This window comes from Sus scrofa, chromosome 6, assembly GCF_000003025.6.
Source record: "Sus scrofa isolate TJ Tabasco breed Duroc chromosome 6, Sscrofa11.1, whole genome shotgun sequence".
Taxonomy (NCBI): domain Eukaryota; kingdom Metazoa; phylum Chordata; class Mammalia; order Artiodactyla; family Suidae; genus Sus; species Sus scrofa.
This window is the reverse complement of record NC_010448.4, coordinates 91,104,680-91,117,741: the sequence shown is the minus strand read 5'-3', so window position 1 is coordinate 91,117,741 and position 13,062 is coordinate 91,104,680. Positions and strand designations below refer to the sequence as shown.

Below are 13,062 nucleotides of genomic sequence, written 5' to 3'. Positions count from 1 at the left end.
ATCCTATGAAGCAAGTATTGTTATCACTACCATTTAATGGATGAGAAAACCAAGGCTCGGAGAAGTTCCAACAACTTACCCCAAATCATGAAGCCAGGAAGTGGCGGAGTCTAAGTTTAACCTCTGCATTCTGCAGCTCTTGGTGGCTTTCTGTGTTTTCCCATCCTGGGACCATGAGGTGTGTGGGATGGACGTGGAGGGACAGGCAGCATCCGCAGTCTCCCTGAGTGGCTGACTTTGGGGTTGTGGGGGGGCTCTCCTTTGGGTGTGGTGGTCTGGGTCGTTGTGCTGGGTTCCATGGACATGTGAAGGCTTAGATCCAGTCCCTGTGCCTGCGGTGCTCCCAGTCTGTCCCAGTCTCCCAGGCACCTAAACAGAAAGTTGTGGTACAAAGGGAGGGCTGCGCTCCCAGAGGGGCTGAAGAGACCCGGGGAGGGAGCCTCTAGCGACCAGTGAGTCTGCGAAAGCTTTCTTTGAGAGGGGCCTTTGGAACTGAGTTTTGAGGGATAAATTCGAGTTTTGCAGTCAGGGATAAAAAGGAAAGACATTCATTGCAGGCATAGGGACCAGCTTAGGCCAAGACATAGAACGGTATCTGTGTGGGGGCTGGTGGGAAGAGCAGGGACTGGAGAGAGGTGACAGTCTAGGACCCCGGTGGGGGGAATTGAGGAGATATGGTTGGAAGGGATGTCGAGACAGAGGTGAGGGGGAGAGGTTTAAGCTGGAGGTTTCATGGGTTTTTTATTGAAATTTTTTTTTTTTTTTTTTTTTTTTTTTGCTTTTTAGGGCTGCACTCACGGCATATGGAGTTTTCCAGAATAGGGGTCTAATTGGAGCTACAGCTGCTAGCCTACACCACAGCCACAGCAACACCAGATCTGAACCACGTCTGTGATCTATACCACAGCTCACTGCAACGCTGGATCCTTAACACAGTGAGCAAGGCCAGGGATCGAACCTGCAACCTCATGGTTCCTAGTCAGATTCTTTTCCACTGCACCACAATGGGAACTCCCTTAAATTTTTTTTTTTTTTAATGGGAGCACCCATGGTATTTGAAATTCCCAGGTCAAAGCCACGCTGCAGCAACACAACTATAGTCAGAGTTTTAACCCACTGTACCACAGTGGGAACTCCTCATGGTTTATTTTATTTTATTTTATTTTTGTCTTTTAGGGTCACAACGGTGGCACATGGAGGTTCCCAGGCTAGGGGTCTAATCGAAGCTGTTGCTGCCTGCCTACGCCAGAGCCACAGCAATGTGGGATCTAAGCTGCACCTGTGACCTACACCACAGCTCACTGCAACGCCAGATCCTTAATTCATTGAGTGAGGCCAAGGATCAAACCCACATCCTCATGGATGCTAGTTGGGTTTGTTATCCCCTGAGCTATGATGGGAACTCCTCATGGTTTTATTTAAGTGGTTTTGTTTGTTTGTTTGTTTGTTTTTAAGTGTTTGAAAGACTCTTTGGCCAAAAGAATAGAAGTGGATTGGAGGAGGCATTGGAAAGCAATGAGACCACTGAAGGAGTTGCCAAGGTGGTCCAGGTAAGAAATGATGAGGAGGACTTCCCTGTGGTGCAGCAGGTTAAGGATCTGGTGTTGTCACTGCAGCAGCTTGGGTTGTTGCCGTGGTGCAGGTTTGATCCATGGCTGGGGAACTTCTACATGCTACAGGCTCGGCCAAAAAAAAAAAAAAAAAAAAAAAAAAGGATGAATTTGAGAGACATTCAGAGGCATAGGTGCTATAACCAGGATCTAGGGAATAATGCAAAGATGCAGAGACCTTGAAAATGTCACTCAGGTTTTTGACTTAGTAAGTAAGTAATGTCATAAATGGACATAGGACATTACAGGTGGAGGAATACATTTGAGGAATAGTAAACATACTGGTGATCAGGACTAAGCACTTAGGCTGTGCCACATACTGTTAAGTGCCACATATAGTAAGTGCTAAGCATCTTATACACATTAGGTGATTTAGTACAGAACAACCTAAGGAGGTGAGTACTATTATTATCTTTTTAAAAACAATGTGTGTAAACAGCTATCCTGAGATTAGCAGGTGGCAGGGCCAGGATTTGAACCCACAACTCTGAGTCCTAAGTCTGTGCTCTGGAGCCCCATTCAGTTCTAACAAAACTGCTAGCTACCACTTAAGACTCAAGGGCAGGTTCCTCTGGGGAGACTTCCCTGAGTTTTCCAGGGGCTCCTCTTCTGTGTTACTTGCGTGTGTTCTTGTCATCACACTTCTCATTCTCTTGACATTTTGTGGACCCCTCCCTGTCAGTCAGACAACTTCTGAGGGCAAAGATGGTCCCAGACATTTTTGCATCCCCACTGCCTAGCATACGTTAACTGGCTGACTGAATACTAGTTATTCTACGCAATTGGTTCCCTTCTCCTCTCTACATATTTGACTAAAGGACAAATTCTGCTGATAATGGTTTCCCTACACATTTCCTTTTTTTTTTTTTTTTTTTTTTTTTTTTTGCTTTTTAGGGCCGCACCTGGGGCACATGGAAGTTCTCAGGCTAGGGGTTGAGGTGGAGCTGCAGCCACTGGCCTACACCACAGCCACAGCGCTAGTCAGATTCATTTCTGCTGAGCCACGGTGGGAACTCCCACATTTCTTTATTCTTTGTCCCTTTCTCTCCACTTCCACTGTCAGATCTTAGTATTGAGATCACAGGGGAAGTGTATCTAAAATGATAATGCACTCTAGGAGGCTTCCTACCAAGGTGTCCCTAAAGCTTGAAAAAAAAAGCCAGAGCTACTTTGTATTAAAAAAAAAAAAAAAAAAAAAAAAAAAAAAAAAAAAAGGTGGTTGGCGTTTCCTTGTAGTGGGTTAAGGATCTGGTGTTGTCACTGCAGCAGCTGGCTCCGGTCACTGCTGTGACAAGGGTTCTATCTCTGGCTAGAGAACTTCCACATGGCACTGGCGTGGAAGAAGCTCTTAAAGATTAAGAAGCATAAATAAATAAATAAATAAATAAATAAATAAATAAATAAATAAATGTGGGAAGGGGGCTCCAGGTAGATGAGAAAGCATAACTAAGGGCACAGAGATATAAAGCAGTTTGGTCCACATGGGGAAGTAGAAGGGGTTTAGCATGTGTTAGGAAAGACAGATAAGCCTGGCTGAGACTAGTGGAATAAGGATGGAACAGCAGGGCTAGGTGTGCAGGGATGGGGGGGTGGGCATTACGGAACTAAGCTTTGGTGTTATTTTCTATAAAAACAGACATCTGTACAAGGTGCAGTGGGGACACAGAGGAGAGAGTGAATACTTGTACCTGAGAGGTCAGGTAAAACTTAGGTTTTACTATATTTCAATTATTTGTATACTAACAGTAGTATCATTTATTTCCCTGCTTGCTACGTGCTGGCTCAGCACTTTGCATACATTATCTCACCTAACTCTCACAACATCCTTGAAATAGGTGTTATTACCTTTATGCATAAAAGGGAAAGGAGGGGAGTTCCCTTCGTTGCTCAGTGGTTAACGAATCCGACTAGGAACCATGAGGTTGCGGGTTCGATCCCTGGCCCTGCTCAGTGGGTTAAGGATCTGGCGTTGCAGTGAGCTGTGGTGTAGGTTGCAGACGTGGCTCGGATCCCGGATCCTGCGTTGCCATGGCTCTGGTATAGGCCAGTGGCTACAGCTCCGATTAGACCCCTAGCCTGGGAACCTCCATATACCTCAGAATCGGCCCTAGAAAAGGCAAAAAAGACAAAAATAAATAAACAAATAATTAATTAAATAAAAGGGAAAGGAGTCTCAGATTAACAATGTTCCCAAGGTCACATGGCTAGAAAACTGGACTAAATCAGAAGAATTCTTAAAAGTTCTGCATTATACTCTGCTGAGACCTTCTTGAGGCCAAGGGTTATGTCTTTTATTTTTCTGTGCCCAGACCTAGGGCTTAGAAGACGCCTAATAAACATCCGTTGAATACAAGGAGGCATGACCTTCCACTTTCTCCGCGCGAAAGCCCGTGGTGACGTCACTGTGAAACCTCCCAGCCGGTAGGGGGCGCTGTATCCATTTCAGCTCAGCGCGGCCCGCGGCGTAGCCTAGCTTTCCCGGTCCTTTGGCTGGAGTTCAGCCAATCCCGGCGCTCCGAGGGAGCCGGCGCCGGTGAGCGGGGTCCCGGGGCGAGGCCCCGCGGGTTCCTGGGATTGGCGACGTTGGTGCTCCCGGCGCGCCAGTGGAGGGCGGGAGCCCGACGGAGGAGTGTGGGCTGCGGGGCAGGTAAGCGAGCGTCCCGGCGGGCAGTCCTTCCCCCGTGAGCTGTTGCAGGGCCGCTTGTTGCTATGACGACGGCTCCTGGCCTTGATCTCTGAGTTAGGGGAGGGGTGATGGCGAGCGTCAGCTCCGGCCCTGGCCAGGCCTAACGGCTCCCTCTCTTCCTGGGGCTCAGCGTCGGAGTCTCAGCGCCCTGCAGACACGGAGGCTGGGGCTTCTTGGCCTCAGGCACGTGAGTGAAGAAGGACGCTGACGAGGCCGTCAGTCTGGTGGGATCGGCGCAGGGGCCCGGGAACCCAGAGGAAGGAGGAGGACAGACCCTTGAACCCTGACCTCTTTGTGTTTTCATACCTGCTTTGGGTGCGAGTGACCGTCAGGATTAATTCTACCCACTCATGTCTCCCCTCCTCTCCCCTGCATTCCTCAAATTTCGGACTGCGGCTTCGCGTCTCACTGGGCCTCCGGACTCCCGCACAAGAGCGGGTTTCCCGGCAACCCGTTTGACCTTTCCCGGACACTCAGGCTCCCTCCGTGCGGGGCTGGAACTGTGCGTCACGGTGTTTACCAGACAGTTGCTTCTTTAGTTTTGATAATCTGGGGATGACTTGTTAGAGTATTTAGTCTCATGTAATCAGCAAAGATACCAGTTGTGTATTCCTGCCGCCTTTTGAAAGCGGGTGGATGGATGACTACTGTGGTTTTAAACTAATGAGTTGCTTGAGCTCTCATTCATTCGACACACTTTTTGACACTTAGTGCCAGGAGGGGTGGGAGCGGTGGGGGATGGATAGGGCACAGTGGGGACGCACAAACCTGAGCCTTGCCCTCTTGGAGCGTGAAGAGAAATAGGAATAAATGGGGTAGGCCGGCTCACTGTGTGACACAGAGAAAGTGGTTATAAGTGTTGAATAAATGAGTAGATTAATTTATTTGGGAATGATTAGAATGTGAACAGTAGACAGAGGTAGAGCTTGTACTGCACATGAGATATAATATTAGTTGTGGACTCATGCTTCATATGTTTTAAGACAAATTGGAAATCTGAATGGAGAGTGGCTGTTGAGGGAAAGTGTTTGCTAGAAGAGAACTTGTTTACAAGGTAGGAAAGAAAATGGAGAAGTATTAGGTTTGACTTCAAGGGTGACTCTTTTTGTTTTTTTGTTTTCTGTTTTCTGTTTACAGCCACACTTGTAGCATATGGAATTTCCCTACTGCGGGCTAGAGGTCTAATTTGAGCTGCAGCTGCAGGCCTACCCACAGCCATGACAATGCAGGATCCTTAACCTACTACGTGAGGCCAGGGATCCAATTTGCATTATCACAGACACTATGTTGGGTTCTTAACCCACTGAGCCACAGTGGGAACTTCCAAGAGTGCCTCTTTTAACAACTCCAAAATATAATTTCACAGATCTCTGAGTGTAATCTTAAAGTTTGGAAAAAGGGAGGCTCCTCTAGATAGTGAAATGCTAGGTTGTTGGGAAAAAACTGTGGAAGCTCTCCTTAAGTCCAGGAGTTGGACAGAAACTGTCTACCTCTGCAGTGTGTTCTTTCCAGTAGAAGGAGCATAAGTGTTGCAGTTGGAGAGGCCTGAGTTCAAAATCAGTGGCTATGTCACTTCTAGTGATCTTGGGCAAGTAAAGGTAATGACACTGGGCCTTTGTGGCCTTCAGGAGAAACCTGGGCTAATAATTCCTAGCTCATAGAGGGGCTGTGAAAATCAGATGATGACCAGTGTGTAAATTGTCCAGCATGGTGCCTGGCGCTGAGACCGGGACTCAGAGGGCAGTCTTGGAGCTGCTGCAGTTTTCTCCTTGATGGTGCAATATAGTCTTGGTTTCCCAAAGTGCTGAGAATTGGAACTGAAGAGAGAGGAAGAAACGCATCTTATCTTTGGTGAGATTTTGATTGTTCCCGTTAGACTGGAGATAGCCAAGTTGGAGAAGTACCTACAGGGGCACAAAAGAAATGATCCTTCAGGTGAGACTTTGGAGCAAGTTACTTAACCCTCTGGTAACGCTGTCTACATCACAGAGTGGACATAGGGTTAAAGGAAAGAGTATATACAATGTGCTTGGCCCAAGGTCTGGCATATAAGAAATGCTCAATAAATGGAGTGATCACTGTTAGAATTGTGAATAGTTGTTTTTCTTTGATAATTGTTAATAATGATAATCGTTTGAGACTAAGTGGCAAGACCCAGTTTGTGTGTTTTTACATTATTTTGGTGTTACTTCATTTCAGGAAGCCATGGGGCCATTCCACTTCTTTGTTTTTCTGCCATGGCTTGTGCAGTGGTTTTTATTTTTTATTTTAAAATTTTTTCTCTTTTTTATTTTTTTTTGTCTTTTGTCTTTTCAGGGCCACACCCTCAGCATGTGGAGGTTCCCAGGCTAGGGGTTGAATTGGAGCTGTAGCTGCTGGCCTGTGCCACAGCCACAGTAACACCAGATCTGAGCCTCATCTGCAGCCTACACCACAGCTCATGGTAACTCTGGATCCTTAATCCACTGAGTAAGGCCAGGGATTGAACCTGCATCCTCATGGATACTAATTGGGTTTGTTACTACTGAGCCACAATGGGAACTCCTAATTTTTATTCTTTAAATAAATTTTGTTGGCGTATAGTTGACTTAGAAAGTTGTGTTAGTTTCAAGTGTAAAGCAAAGTAAATCAGTTATAGATATACATATATTCATTCCTTTTCAGATTCTTTTCCCATGTATGTTGTGCAGTGGTTTTTTAACATAGAATTTTCAAGTCATATGTCGAGAGTATGTATAATGGGTTGGTGATATTTTTAGGAGCTTATTATGCAAATATGAGGATGTGGCTTTGGTTGAAGAAAGCGTATTTTGTAAAGGGGTTTGACCAATAGATTTGTAAAGTATAGGTTTATCTTCTATAGGTTAGAAAAGTCAAATTCAGCATAGGAAAAAGCTCTATTTATCTAAAATCCAGAATGGTTGAATAATGGATTGGGGTTTTGCTCCTCCTTCTTCATAGGAGGCGAAGAAACTACTCATTATCTTGGACCCAGGAGATTCGCAGTGGGATTGTGTGTGGTGGGGAAAGAGTGGCCAGCTCTGCTGGTGGTGAAATTGTGTAGAGCAGAGAGAGGCCCGATCTTGAAATGTTGGCAACTTGTGCAGGGAGGGCCTGGGGGTGGGGTCAGCAACAGGCTTGCAGCTGTATTAGGTAAGGCTCAGAGGTCCTCTTGTGGGGAACACTGCCACACATGGTTGTGTAATTGTCTGAGAGCATAGTACATAAAATAGAGATTCTTCTCCCCTTCTCCAACAATTGAATCTTTTGAAATTTCCTAGGTTGTTTCAGGGACCCAGCTGTTGCATAAAGCAAGGGGTCCCCTCTTGCGTTGCTCTGTGTGGGGTGAATGCTCAGTAAGTTGTGCCAGGCAGCCGGATGAGTGGAGAGCCCCGGCGGGTTGTCTGTATTTGGTGGGAAGGGGTGCTGCTTTCTCCCTAATGCGGCCTTGTGCTTTTCTGCAGATGTCATGTGGCCTGTGCTTTGGACCGTGGTGCGTACCTATGCTCCCTATGTCACATTCCCTGTGGCCTTTGTGGTCGGGGCTGTGGGCTACCACCTGGAATGGTTCATCAGAGGGAAGGATCCCCAGCCTGTGGAGGAGGAGAAGAGCATCTCAGAGCGCCGGGAGGACCGCAAGCTGGATGAGCTGCTAGGCAAGGACCACACCCAGGTGGTGAGCCTTAAGGACAAGCTGGAATTTGCCCCTAAAGCTGTCCTGAACAGAAACCGACCGGAGAAGAATTAACGAAGGACACAGGGCCCTATGGGTCCTTCAGTGGGCCTTGTCTGGCCCTGCCACCATGTCGACCCAGCTCTAGAACCCACATCTGATTTGCTTTATTGCTTCTGGCCCCTCTCGCCCCACACAGCCACACACTCTGGCTGCTCTGCTGCGGCCAGGCAGACGCGCTGGTAGCTGAGGGGCCAGTGAAGAGGAAGGCTCACGAGGGTTCTGACCTGAAAGTTGCATCTGCTGGTTGGTGGCCACCGCTGCTCAGGCTTCTGCGCTGCTGGGTGCACCACTGGGAGGAGTTATGAGATGAACACTGGCTCTCAGTCCCTTCGGGGAAGCAGTTCGGCCCCAAGGGGGAGTGGCTGGGATTGGGGGTTGTCTTTAGGAGGGATACCTACATGTCTAGTTCCAGTTCGCACTGGGAGGAGGTCACAGATCTGCCTGGCTTGCCCTGTCCTTTGTGCTCATTCTCCCTCCAGTCCTGGCCTAGCACTCAGGCAGGGATTCCCCTGGGAAGGAAAGCCCTTTTGTTCTTGGGAGCCCAGGCTGTTCACCTTGGGGCATGTGACTTCGCTTGAAAACAGTCACTACCTTTCACCCCCCCATCACTGTTCAGAGCAAAACTTGATTAAAGTGGTGTCTGAGAACCATATTGATCTAATCCTATCTTCCAGGTGGTGTTGGGGTCTCCTTAGAGTTATGCAAGTGCAGGTGACTCCAGGTAGGAAAACGCTGGCCTTTAACTGAGTAAGGACTTCGGGGCCATAGAAACTTTGTTTTACTAACATGGTTGTACTGGGTCCCAGAGGCACCCGTTCCCAAGAGCCTTTTTATCATGATAACAAGAGGCTTATAGGACCTTTCAAAGTCTAAATTAGAGGAGCCCAGGAAGCTGAACAATTGTTGTCAGTTTACCAATTTCATGCACGTACGTATACACACATATAGTTTTCCCGGTGAAAGTAGTATTTGTACATTAAAGAACATTTGGTAGGGATTTAAAAAAAATGGTTACCCAAGAGATCCCTCCATTGCATAGTGGGTTAATAATCCGGCTCATCTCATGGTGTTGCTAGGTCAATGCCTGATGCAGTGGTTTAAGGATCTGGTGTTGCAGCTGTAGCCTAGGTTGTAGATGTGGCTCGGATTTGATCCTGTGGCCCAGGAACTTTATATGCTGTGGGTGCAGCCAAAAATGGGGAAAACAAAAACAAAAAACCCAAACAGATAGTTATCCACACTCTGAGGGCCCATTTACAGCTAAAAAGCTCACATTTTGGTATCTTTCACTAATTCTTGACCTAGTTTTTTGCTTTCTTTCTGATGGTTATCATTACTGTACATTTAATTTTATATTCTTTTTTCACATGGTGTTTCACATCGTAATCATTTTCTCATTTTATCACATGGTCTTCATAGTCCTCATTGTTTCAACAGCTGTATAATTGCCCATTGAGTGGGAACATAGCATAGGTTTTTTGTTTTTTGTTTTTGGCTGTGCTCACGACATGTGGAAGTTCCCGGGCTAGGGACTGAATCCACGCCACAGCAGTGACAATGCCAGATCCTTAACCCACTGAGCCACCAGGGGACTCGGCATGGCTTGTTTTTTAAGTTTCCCTGTTGTTAGACATTTGGATTGTTTCTGGTTCACTAGAAGAAATACCACAAAGAGTATCTTATATAAGGATTCTCCTGCAGTTTGGACTAAATGGTAGGAACAGTAAATGGCGTTTTGGATGAAATGAGATGAACAGTTTTAAGGGTCTCGGTGCCTAACACTAAATGTCTTTCCAAGGGGCTATAAGAGCTTATACTAAATGCTGCCACTTAAGAGTTGTTGGGGAGTTTGGAAGTGGTGAGAGCAGAGAGTGGACCTATTGCCTGATGAAGGCGGCTGACCTTTAACCTGAATGAGCAAAGGCAGGCAATGAACATTTGATGAAGAACAAACTGCTTTAAAATGGGGGAGGGTGTGTACCCTGCTTCTGACCTCAGGATCTGGGGTGGGTGAAGATGGGATTCCTGAACAGGTAGAGATGCTGGCTGTGCAGTGGGAGGAGCTAGGGGACAGGGAAGGAGGTAGCCAGAGATGCAGGGTCAAGTTGAGTTGGTAGCTTCCCCTCAGTTGCGGAGGCCTAGTGGGCATGTAGAGATGAGTTGCTGTTGCCTCTCAGGGAATAAATCTGATGGGGAGTGTGGAGCAGCAGTGTCTGCTACCGAAGTAGTGATGAGGTTTCTGATTTTGAAAGGATATATTGAGCTCAGCTTGGTCACTTGGTTTTTGAGCTCAGGCTGACGCAGGCCTTATCGGCAGCCCAGTGCTGCCCCCCTGTGGCAGTCCTGAGTATGGTCAAGCCTGGGATCCCTCCGCAGGGCCAAACTGCTAGTAGCAAACTCCCATGCCTGGAGGGGTTCAGTAAGGTGGCTTAAGAGAGCAGGCCAGGCCAGGAGCTAGGAAGCACAGGCCTGCCTAAAGGGGGCAGTGGCTATGCAGCTTCTTCCAGTTTGTGCTCCTTGCCTAGAAACACCAGTTTTTCTTTTTTCCCTCTTGAAGATACTAGACATTCAGATTTTTGTGGATTTTATTTATTTATTTTGGTGTGGAAACTTCCGATTTTTAAAAGTTGACAGTTTACTTAAAAAAAAAATTGGAGGAGTTCCCGTCGTGGCGCAGTGATTAACGAATCCGACTAGGAACCATGAGGTTGCGGGTTCGGTCCCTGCCCTTGCTCAGTGGGTTAACGATCCGACGTTGCCGTGAGCTGTGGTGTAGGTTGCAGACTCGGCTCGGATCCCGAGTTGCTGTGGCTCTGGTGTAGGCCGGTGGCTACAGCTCCGATTCATCCCCTAGCTTGGGAACCTCCATATGCCGCGGGAGCGGCCCAACAAATAGCAACAACAACAACAACAAAAAAAGACAAAAGACAAAAAAAAAATTGGAGTTCCCTTGTGGTGCAGTGGTGCTGCGGCTTGCATTGCTGCTGTGGCTCAGGTTCGATCCTTGGCCTGGGAACTACTTCATGCTGCTGATGCAGCGAAAAACAATAACAATAGTAATAATAAAAATTCTAAGCATGCTAACATACCTATAGAGGTAATTTGACCCAGTGGCTGTCAATTTGCCACCTGTCAAGCTGCCCCTGGCCTTCTAATGAAATCTGAGAGATCTGCATAGTTTTTAAGCAATCAAACAACTGTGGCAAAGATTAGATCCCAGGACTGGTTTCTTTTGAAACACCTGAGCATCCTGTGCATATGTAGTCTAATATCAGCCTAAGCAAAACATTAGAGGGCAGAAAACCTACAGAAATAACCCAAAAAAGTTTTCCCACAGACTAAGACATTTTTGGATTTTCAGCTATTTTAGAATAAGCCTGTCACTGCTGCTGTACTCCTCCCAGTGCCTGGCAGAGGATGCCCTATCTTTGGAAATCCAAGTTGCCCCATTTTTCCAGTCTCACTTTGTGTCCCCTTTAAATAATTTTATTTCCTAGGGCTTGCCCTCACTGAATGTCTGCCTCCGGCAAGTCTATTAATATTCTCAGTGGCTTTTCTTTCCCAAGGGCTGGCTGAGCCCTGCTTCTGCTGTGGGGCTGTGAGATAGTGCACGCTTTCTTGTCTCTGCTCCGGAGACCTCAGGTAGCAGGGCTTCTGAGGCTGTGGCAAAGGCAGGCCAGGCTTGCTGAAACAAACCCAGGCACGGACCAGTTTGCTTCCATAGCTGCTGATTCACCTTGGAGGCATGTGACCCTCTTTGGGATCAGCCCAACAGTCACATTAACACTGAGATGTGCTTGGGGCTTTTTGCTTGGCACTCACCCCCACCCCATCTCTTCTCGGCCTGATGCTGGCGGTCAGAGCCTGTTATCCTATCTGAGCACGGCAGGAATCACTTCTCTGCCCTCAGCCGCCCCGTGTCTGGTGCTTTTCCACTCTCTCCTGAGCCTTTCCTGTGCCTGTTGCTGTGTTAGCACAAGTCAGCTGGGCAGCTGCCAGGACAAGCCTTCTAGGGGGCCCTTTGACTGCTGTCAGCTTCCCAGGGCCCTGGGCTGGTGAGGCCGCCAGCAGAGCAAAAAACTCCATGGGATTAGCCTCCCCAGAGTCACTTGAGGGCCAGGCAGTGGAAACAAAAAGGCTTATGCCTTTTGCCTTACTTTTCTTTTTCCCCTCAGGTCTCTAGGCACTTGTCGAGTGGGGAGCCGGGGCTGTGTGGTAGAGTAAAAATAAAGTGGGTGCTAGAGGCTGGCAGACTTGTGAGTACTGCTTCCACAGGTAGCTGAGTGACTTTGGGCAGGTCACATAGCCTTTCCGAGCCTCAGTTATCCTCATTCGTAAAACTGGGATAAGAATACCTTCTTTTTTTGTTTGGTTTTTTTTTTTTTTTTTGGTCTTTTTAGGGCCACACCTGCAGTATGTGGAGGTTCCCAGGCTAGGGGTCGAATCGAAGCTGCAGCTGCTGGCCTGGACCACAGCCACAGCAATGCTAGATCCCAGCAATGCCTGCGACCTGTGCTGCAGCTCAAGGCAGTGCTGGATCCTTAATCTACTGAGTGAGGTTAGGGCTCGAACCCACATCCTCATGGATGCTAGTCGGATTCTTAACCTGCTGAGCCACAGTGGGAACTCAAGAATACCTGTTTTTTGCTGGGTTGTTGCAAAGCTAAGGTAACATGTAAAGTTCTCAGCAGAGTCCATGGCAGCAAGTAGGTGCCCAATAAGTGTGTTGGCTGCTTTAGTTTTATTGTAGGAAAAAGTTGCATGTAACCCTGTGATCCTGGGGAGGTAGGGATCTGGAGGAGGGAGCCTTGGCTGGGAGAGTGCTCATAGGTGCCGTCACAGGCCTAGTGATTGAGGGCTTCTTAGGAGTATTTTACAGGAAGGACCAGCTGGCGGCGGCGGGAGTGCAGGCTTAGACCTGTGTTACTAGGTTGTCCCCTTGCCAGTGCTATCCCAAAGTTGGAGATGAGAAGTGGGGAGCAAGGCGTGGGGAATGGCCCTAGAGTGCCCCACTTCAGAATGGGTGGAGG

The 13,062-nt window shown here is 47.7% G+C and overlaps 1 protein-coding gene across 3 annotated transcripts; it reads left to right on the top strand.

Annotated features, from left to right (window-relative positions):
• Window positions 4,056–8,698, top strand: SMIM12 (small integral membrane protein 12). Of its 3 annotated transcripts, none has more exons than XM_003362205.4 (2): window positions 4,056–4,257; window positions 7,761–8,698. In XM_003362205.4, the coding sequence occupies exon 2, from the start codon at window positions 7,766–7,768 to the stop codon at window positions 8,042–8,044; it is 279 nt and encodes a 92-aa protein (XP_003362253.1). In that variant the 5' UTR covers window positions 4,056–4,257; window positions 7,761–7,765; the 3' UTR covers window positions 8,045–8,698. The 3 variants fall into 3 exon arrangements, with proteins under 3 accessions (XP_003362253.1, XP_020951524.1, XP_020951525.1); XM_021095865.1 differs by lacking the exon at window positions 4,056–4,257 and adding an exon at window positions 4,339–4,479; XM_021095866.1 differs by lacking the exon at window positions 4,056–4,257 and adding an exon at window positions 4,342–4,483.

Bases quoted from the DNA above. Each gene is read 5' to 3' on its own strand.
- SMIM12 (XM_003362205.4), top strand. From the start codon at position 7,766: ATGTGGCCTGTGCTTTGGACCGTGGTGCGTACCTATGCTCCCTATGTC.